We start from the raw sequence: 9,183 nt of genomic DNA on the forward strand, positions 1-9,183 counted from the left end.
TGAAAATACAGGCCACTCAAGAAGCTGGAATCTGCAATAATGTAGAGATCACACAGCAGCTTCACTTTCGTGGTGGTTTTTTCTTTGTTGTTGTTGTTTGTGTGTGGGTGTGTGTGTTTTGTTTTGTTTTGTTTGGACAAGATCTCACTGTGTATCCCTGGCTGGCCTTGAAATCACAGAGATGGTTCTGTCTCTGTCTCCTGAATCCTGAGATTTGAGTTATGTGCTATCATGCCTGGCTCTTGGTAACCTTTGAAGCCCCATACCTATAACCTAGCACTTGGGAGGCTGAGAGAGAAGGACTGTAAATTTAAAGTCTGCCTTGGCTACAAAGTGAGACACTGTCTCAAAGGAAAAAAGAAAATTACGGGCATGGTGGTGGAGTTCTGTAAGCTGCTCGGGGCTGAGGCAGGACGATCACACGTTCAAGGGCTCCTTGAGATACTGCGTGAGTTTAAGACCAGGGAGGAGAATTAGGAATTCAAGACTAGCCTGGACAACTTAGTGAGACCCCCCTGTCTCGAGATTAAAAGCAAAAGCAGAGTAAGGATGTAAGTTCAGTGATAGCAATTATCCTGGCGTACGTGAGGCCCTAGGCAATCCCCACTAATTCAAAGTAGTGAGCATTGATAACAAATCTCTCAGTTGCATTATTTTCTCTCAGATTGAGTATCTATGTATTAAGAATTGAATAGGGCCTGCAGAGATGGCTCAGCAGTTAAGGGCACTGACTGATCTTCCAGAGGAGTTGGGTTCAATTCTCAGGACCCACATGAGGCCTTACAACCATCTATAACTCTAGTTCCAGGGAACATGACACCCTCCTCTGGCCTCTGCAGGCATCAGGTGTACATGCAGCAAAACATCAGGTTTAAAAGAAAACTGAGGATGTTCACATTTTAGATCTACCTTTTTTTTTTTCTCTTTTCTTCTGTCTTCATGTACACCTGAACGCCAGAAGAGGGCACCAGATCTCATTACAGATGGCTGTGAGCCACCATGTGCTTGCTGGGAATTGAACTCAGGACCTCTGAAAGAGCAGCCAGTGCTCTTAACCGCTGAGCCATCTCTCCAGCCCCAGATCTACTTTTCATTTTTATTTTTTATTCAAAATCTCAGGCTAGCTTCAAACTCACTGTGTAGCCATGGCTAGCCATGAACTATACTGATTCTCTTCCTTCCAACTCCCAAATGTTGGCATTAAAGGCAAGTGTGGCCATGTCCAGCATTGTCTTTTTGTGGTTTTTTTGAGACAGAGTCACAGTGTATTCCAGCTAGCCTCCAGCTTGTAACCCTGCTACTCTAGCCTTCTAAATGATGACAATGTAGGCATTTTTCACCATGACCAAATTGTATCCACACAACTTTTAAAAACTGTGTATATTAAAAACAACTGTATATTTTGTAATAAACTTTAAATGTTTACATATTTCTTACTTTTTCTTGCTTTTGATATTTTGGCAGCAAATTCTAAAATCTTATCCACACATTTTTGGCTTTAAGATTAGGGTATTAGTATCATTAGTTAATTAGAATGATTTCTACAGCTTGCTCTCCCTTTTCCATGAGAGTTACATTCTAAGGCTGCCCCTATACCCAGTGGAATTGGTAAACTGTGCATAGGACTGAACGCTGCATACCATGTGGATAGCTGAGCGACAGATGATAATGAGCAGGCTGCATACAGTGTGGCCGTCCTGACCAAAGGGATAATTCATGTCCGCTTGGATAGAACGGGAGTTTCTCGATTTCTTCACTCTATCCAGAACAGTGTGTGATTTAAAACTTATGAGTGGAGCAGGGAAGATGGCTTGGTGCATAAAGGCATTGTGACCAAGCCTGATGACCTGAGTGTGATTCCTGGGATTCATATGGTGATGAGAACCAACTCCTACAAGTGGCCTCTGACCTCCACATGTGTGTTATGCCAGGTGCACACTCCCCCCATAAATAAATGTAAAAAAGGAAGAGAGATAAAAATAAAACTTACCAGTGCTTATTTCTAATTTTTCCATTTAGTACTTCTAGATAAAGATAATGGGAACAGAGAAGAAAGCCAAGGATACTCAGGGTCCACAGTGATTCCTTTTTAGTGTTACTTGATGCATGTTTTTTTTTTTTTTTTTTTTGGTTTTTTTTTTGTTTGTTTGTTTTTTTGTTTTGTTTTGTTTTTTGGTTTTTCGAGACAGGGTTTCTCTCTGTAGCTTTGCGCCTTTCCTGGGACTCACTTGGTAGCCCAGGCTGGCCTGGAACCCACAGAGATCCACCTGGCTCTGCCTCCCGAGTGCTGGGATTAAAGGCGTGCACCACCACCGCCCCGCATTGATGCATGTTTTAAAGATGACTGTTGGGCTGGAGAGATGGCTCAGAGGTTAAGAGCAGTGACTGCTCCTCCAGAGGTCCTGAGTTCAATCCCCAGCAACCACAAGGTGGCTCACAACCATCTAAAATGAGATCTGATGCCCTCTTCTGGTGTGCAGACAGAACACTGTACACATAATAAATAATAAATCTTAAAAAAAGAATCTTTTAAAGATGACTGTTTTCCTTGGAGACTTTCAGAAACTTACTGCGGCTGACGACAAAACAGCTCAAGTGGAGGATTTTCTGCAGTTCCTGTACGGCGCCATGGCTCAGGACGTCATCTGGCAAAACGCCAGTGAGGAGCAGCTGCAGGATGCCCAGCTGGCCATCGAGCGGAGTGTGATGAATCGGATCTTCAAGCTTGCTTTCTACCCTAACCAGGACGGGGACATACTCCGAGACCAGTGAGTGCGTCTGCACTGGCCTGCACAGCTTGGTGTGCAGTAGTGAAGCGAGATGTATCAACGATCATCTCCAGTCATCAGTTGGCAGGGTTGTGCGCAGTGGGGAGAGAGTGGTCTGAATTAGTGTGGTCTGTGAAATTAGTGCTGTGCACCTGCCTGCCCCAGATCTTCGGGGCCTTCTCTGTGAGGCGAGCTCTTGACAGTTGTTTCTTCCGGACCCAGGAAACCATTTCCTTTCTAGCCTAAGGTGCTCAGGCTCACACCTCTAATGGTCTCTTGGTGGTTGATTGCAATCTGTTTGATCATGGTTTCTTTCCTTTTTTAAAGATTTATTTTTATCTTACATGTGTACCATGTGCATGTCTGGTGCCCTCAGAGGCCAGACGAAGGCATCAGGTCCTCTGGAACGAGAGTTACAGATGGTTGTGACCTGTTCATTTTCAGTCCCTCGTTTACACCCTCTCCACTATTAGGCTTGTACTTAGGGCTTGTGATAGACGACGAAAGGCCCTGGGCTTGATCTCAGTATTATAATAAATGAAAAAGAATGCAGGCAGGCAAGGCGGCACACCTTTTTTTTGGCTTTTCAAGACAGGATTTCTCTGTGTAGCTCTGGCTGTCCTGGAACTCTTTGTAAACCAGGCTGGTCTTGAACTCACAGAGTACCGTCTGCCTCTGTCTCCTGAGTGCTGAGATTAAAGGTGTGTGCCACCACGCCAGGCTCTAAATAAATCCTAAATAGAGATAGTCTTGCTGTGTAGTCAAGCTGGTGCTGGCCTTGACTTCCTGATCCCTCCCTTGATTTCTGGCTGGAATTACAGGCTTCCACTGCCATGCTTGGGCTATAAGAGGGCCTTTTTTGTTGTTCTTGTTTTTAAGACCATGTTTTCTGCGTTGTTAAGGCTAGCCTCTGACTTTCCTTGTAGTACATGCTGAGCTAGGAAAGCCTTCTTAAATAAAGTATACCTATGACTAAGAGAGCTTCAACCATAATGTAATCTATGTCTAGAAGTGAGTCTAAAATGTTTTGTTTTGATAAACTACAATTGTGACTATTTGTATACTTTATTTTCACAAATGTGCATTTACATTTGAATTTTGGGTGTTTTTCAGGGTTCTGCATGAACATATCCAGAGATTATCTAAAGTAGTGACGGCAAACCACAGAGCTCTGCAGATACCAGAGGTAACACGAACTTGTGTGCAGTGTGGGTGGTGGGTGGTCGGTGGTGGGTGGAGAGTTACCACTTGGGCAAGGCACCCAAGTGCCCCAAACGAAAAGTGCCACTTCCCCAGGTGTTCCTCCTTTGAGTTATCACTGTCCTGGGGGTAGTTCTGGGGTTTAACTTCCCCAGTGTGGAAAAGGGCCTCAGTGGAAGAGCAGGGAGATCCCCCAGGAGAGTTTCCTTCGGTAGCTCTGTGTCCTAGCGTAGCTTCTGTCCCAGCTCCACCCTCCAGGCTGGGCATGTGCTGCCTCTGCATACCTTCAGCTGGGCTTTGCACAGCTGCCAGATAAGAGCTGTTCCAGAAGAAATACTCGGGTCTGCATGGCCTTGGGACAGCTACTCAGATGAGCTGCCAACACTGCCTCTTCTCCTGATGAGTGCCATAAGGGAGCTGCAGGGTGGCATCGGCTTCAGGCTTCTGGTTGTTGTTAAAACTTGCTTATAATGAAGCCAGGTGGTGGCGCACACCTTTAATCCCAGCACTCAGGAGGCAGAGACAGGAGGATCTCTGTGAGTTCGAGGCCAGCCTGGTCTACAGAGGGAGTTCCGGAACAGCCAGGGCTACACAGAGAAACCCTGTCTCAAAAAACAAAACAAAAACAAACAAACAGAAATTCCTTATAATGAAACAGAGTACTGTGAAGTTTTACATTTTCTTTAGTGTGGGTTTTTTGTTGTTTCTTATTTATTTATCCATTAGAGACAGGCTCTTCTTGCAGTCGTTTTTTGAGACAGGTTCTCACTATGTAGAGCAGGCTGGACTTGAACTTACAGAGATCCACTTGCCTCTACCTCCCAAGTAGAAACAGGTTCTTATATAGTCCAATCTGGCTTCAAGCATGCTGTGTTGCTGAGGCTGGCCCTAGACTTCTGATCCTCCTGCTGGGGTCACAAGCTTGTGCCACCATCCTGAGCAGTACTGCAACAAAGGCCCACAGTGATGTTTGCATCCTCTTCTTCTGATGGCTTGTCTGTGCTTTAGGAAAGTCTCATCCCAGTTTTGTAAAAAACACTGGATGGTTCTGAGCTCCAGGCTCTGTGGTATATGTATCATCTCTGCACCCAGTGTCCAGGCTCTGTGGTATACCGTCTCTGCCCGATGTCTTGGGTGGGAGGGAAAAAACAATCCCTTGTCCTCAGCTTGATGGGGCAGGCACCATGGCTACAGTGCAGGCTGCTGTTGGATTTGTGATCGGTATGTTGTCTACCATCTGGCTTAGGTTTATCTTCGTGAGGCCCCATGGCCATCTGCACAGTCAGAAATCAGGACAATAAGTGCTTACAAAACTCCCCGGGACAAAGTACAGTGCATCCTGAGAATGTGCTCCACCATCATGAACCTCCTGAGCCTGGCCAACGAGGACTCTGTCCCTGGGGCAGATGACTTTGTTCCTGTGTTGGTGTTTGTGCTGATAAAGGTGGGTCTCTTACTAGTGTCTGATAGTTTGTGTGGTCTCCTGCGCAGGGTTCCACAGGGCTGCACAAGGTAATAGATGGGTTCAAATCCTGGGTTCCTTTCCAGGTCTTGAAGGTGCGTCTTTCCAAAACAGTTTGTTTAGGGGTCCATGACCAGTTCCACAGATACTGGAAGCCCAGGTGCTCAGATGCTCTGGCATAGCAGATCGCACGAGTAATGGGCTCCTTCTTGTTTCCACCTGTGCAGGCAAACCCCCCCTGCCTGCTGTCAACCGTGCAGTACATCAGCAGCTTCTATGCCAGCTGTCTGTCTGGGGAGGAGTCCTACTGGTGGATGCAGTTCACAGCAGCAGTGGAGTTCATCAAAACCATAGACGACAGGAAGTGACCAGGACCAGGCCCGCCAGGGCATCAGACTGTAGCCGGAAGACAGCGTAGCAGCTACTTTGAGAGCTGAAGATTGTTTTGTCCAATATGTACAGCTTCCAGACGTTTCCACGTGACTCTTCCTAAGCAGATTAACAAGCTAACACGCTGGTTCTCTTTCCTTTCAGCCTTTCTGAGTTGCATATTTTACTTCTTGTCCCCAAATAGAGAGTAGTACTGCAAAAGGGACCATGTTTTTCCAGGTGTTTTAAAATATTAAAAAACAGAACAGAATCTTTTAGGAACTGTCCAGATCATCTTTCATGGATTCCCCACCCGTCCCTTTCATTTTAGAAAGAACAGTGTGTGTCTTGTAAGACCGTGTCTCACAGCATTGGAGCAGGCGGCCAGCTACACTGAGGATTTCAGGAGCAGTGTGCTACAGCCTTCCCATAGATACACTCTCCTGAGTTGAAAAGCTAAGAAGGATATGTAAATATAATATATATTTGTATTTGATGTAATATGGGCATCTTCAGACTCTAATAAACAAGGACAGTTGCTGAGAGTAGGCTGTGACATTCCCTCTTGTGAAATGGTTTCCTTGACAACATTTAAGCTGAGCTTAAAAGCAAAACCAGAAATATTTATTAGTGTAAAATACAGTTTATTACTCTCCACATATGGAGTTTGATGGGGAAGGTGTGTAGGCGTGTGCCACCACGGACATGTGTTGAGCCTGCACATCAGGACAGACTCTGCCATGCATTACATAAGAAGAGCGGTACATGGCAAGGTGTGCCATGCCCTGTGCACCTGCACGGAGCGGAAGCCACAGACAGGGCTCCCTTCAGACCTTTAATTGTCATCTATTTTTGATGATTATTCACATTGAATGCACAGACCAGGAATTCAGTGAATGTCATTTTTTAAAACTAATTTATATCGTCTGCTCTACTGATCCAGGTTTTACTAGTGTTAAACTATTTTGATCAGCCACACTATTCTTATGGGGAAAAAAATCTATTTTGGCAGGTTTCTGTGCCTTTATTGCCCTCTTCTGAAAAAAAAAAAGAAAGAAAGAAAGAAAAAAGGGTTTCCATAGTTTGGTTTGCATTGTACATGAGTAATGAATCAGGAATGGGCTTTGGTGCCCGAGAGGCTGGCCCAGGAGGCTCAGCAGAGCTTCAAGCACAAGTCTTGTACACAGGCCATCACTGACTGGTTCCACCTCGCATGCTTCCTAAACAAGTTTAGCTTTTATGGCAAATGCTGCAACCCCGTACAACAAGTCCCTTGTTGCTGGCAGCAATCCGGGCATCGTCTAAGGGACTGTGCCGACCAACCACGGGCAGATGGATAACGAGGCTCCCCTCTCTGAGAGCTGGGCCACACTGTGCCAAAAGAAGCTGGGTCTTCCTCATGCTTCCTCCTCTTCTCATTCCCGTTAAAATCCCAAAATAGGAATTTACACAGGAGTGTGGTTTCTGCCTTTTAGGGAGAGATCAAAACCAGAACCACAAATTCCTTTGGAATGTTGGTCAGGAAATCTATGGACTTGACGGGCTGTCCTTGTCAAGCTTGCCTTGTGTCGAAGGTATGTCCCATCGTAAGGGCAGTGCACGCCACACTAGGGCATGGTCCTGCAGCTAGACGGGAGTCTCACCAGCCACTTCAGCATCGATTCGTGAATGTTAAGTCGACAGCAGGTTCTGAGTAGTTGGAATTCATTGTTAATGGGACTTAACTTGTAAGTCAATGAGAGATTTTTCTCTCTCTCTCTGTAATGGTAGCTAAATATATTCCATGTTATCACTGTGGAAATAAATATGAAGATATGGACGTTGCAGCAGGGCTCTTTTCTGTGGAATAAGATGGTGGATTTGGGGTGTAGGGTTACACTGCCCAAGCAAGTGGTGAGGTAGAATTTGACATTGGTGACACCTCTGGACTTGGGGGTCAAAGCCAGCACTGTTCCAGGGGCAGACCAATCCCCTCTAAAACCCATCCGGAGTCAGCAGGACCATGGCATCGACCATCACTGCTTTGCATTCAGGCTAGAATTCTTTTCTTCTCCCAGGTCTATTGATTTTATTTTATGTGTACAGGTGTTTTGCCTGCATGCCTGTCTGTGTACCATGTGTGGGCAGTGCCCATGGAGTCCAGAAGAGGGCATCGGATCCCCTGGAACTGGTGTTACAGATAGTTGCAAACTGCCATGTGGGTCCTGGGACTGCTACCCAGGTCCTCTAGAGGAGCAGCCAGTGTTCTTAACTGCTGGGCTGGTGCTTCAGCCCCCATGAGAGAACTCTGGATTTCTATAGCAAGTGTTCACACTCAGGCAGTGGTCGCGTCTGAGACCTGGAGAAGGGAGTGATTGGTCTTCAGTGTTTCCCACTGTGCCTCAGCACTCATTCTCCACGAGTGTTAGTGCAGTGGGCAAGGCACCTCGGAAGGTCTGGGCACCTCAACTCCTGTGTAGAACTTACAAAATTAGCGAACGTTGGCCGGGAAGCAGTGGCTCGGCTTGTGACAGCTCTGCAGAAGTAAGGAAAAGAGAAATCCGTTTGTATTTTCAGTCAATGTCTGTTCTTTAATGTCATAGGAATGCATTTGAGATCATTTTTCCTTAGAAACTTGAATGTTTTTCTAATTTGGTAAAATTTATTTTTGTTTTGTGAACATTGATGTTTTGCCTGCATGTATGTCTGTGTGAGGATGTCAGATCCCCTGGAACAGGAATTATGGACTGTTGTGAGCTGCTATGTGGGTGCTGGGAATTGAACCCAGGTCTGCTCTTAACTGCTGAGCCATCTCTCCAGCCCTAAACTTTTTTTAAACTAGGAAACATTTTGTTTTTTTCTCCCCACCTTAGGTAAAATCTTGGCCACAGTAATTAATGCTTTTTTTTTTTTTCTTATTTATAAAAATGTGCTGCTGGGGCTGGAGAGATGGCTCAGAGGTTAAGAGCACTGGCTGCTCTTACAGAGGGCCTGAGTTCAATTCCCAGCAACCACATGGTGGCTCACAACCATCTATCTGTAATGAGACGTGGTGCCCTTTTCTGGCCAGCAGGGGTACATGCAGGCAGAACACTGTATACATAATAAATATTTTTTTTAAAGTGCTTCTGAGAGCCTTTGGTATAGATGGATTGCCATCGGAGGGATCCGGGGCTTTTGGAGCATTGAAACTAGATGTGATAGTGGTTGCTCCCTTCCAGTTGTGTCCTAAACATCTTTATTGCAATGGAACTTTGTAAATTCTCCTTCCTGAAATGTGTAAGTGAAGCTGCAAGCCCCAGTCTGACAGGAGGGCTGTGTTCTTGCCTGAGAACCTGCGTTCACCCACAAGCTGAGCCGGGTACCATCTGCATAGTGCTTATGGTGGAGATGTGTGCACTAAGG

The 9,183-nt window shown here is 45.7% G+C and overlaps 1 protein-coding gene across 9 annotated transcripts in view; it reads left to right on the top strand.

Annotated features, from left to right (window-relative positions):
- Positions 1-7,625, top strand: part of Gapvd1 (GTPase activating protein and VPS9 domains 1) — a 74,356-nt gene extending 66,731 nt beyond the window's left edge. For all 9 annotated transcript variants that reach the window (XM_052722513.1, XM_052722515.1, XM_052722516.1 and 6 more), the window contains 4 exons: positions 2,555-2,768; positions 3,882-3,954; positions 5,215-5,412; positions 5,658-7,625. In XM_052722513.1, the coding sequence (XP_052578473.1) occupies positions 2,555-2,768; positions 3,882-3,954; positions 5,215-5,412; positions 5,658-5,798 (626 nt within the window). In that variant the 3' untranslated portion in view covers positions 5,799-7,625. The remainder of the gene's footprint in view (positions 1-2,554; positions 2,769-3,881; positions 3,955-5,214; positions 5,413-5,657) is intronic.
- Positions 7,626-9,183: the final 1,558 nt, after the last annotated feature.

This window comes from Peromyscus californicus, unplaced genomic scaffold (genome assembly GCF_007827085.1).
Source record: "Peromyscus californicus insignis strain IS unplaced genomic scaffold, ASM782708v3 Scaffold_7__1_contigs__length_154581171, whole genome shotgun sequence".
In the NCBI taxonomy this organism is placed as follows: domain Eukaryota; kingdom Metazoa; phylum Chordata; class Mammalia; order Rodentia; family Cricetidae; genus Peromyscus; species Peromyscus californicus.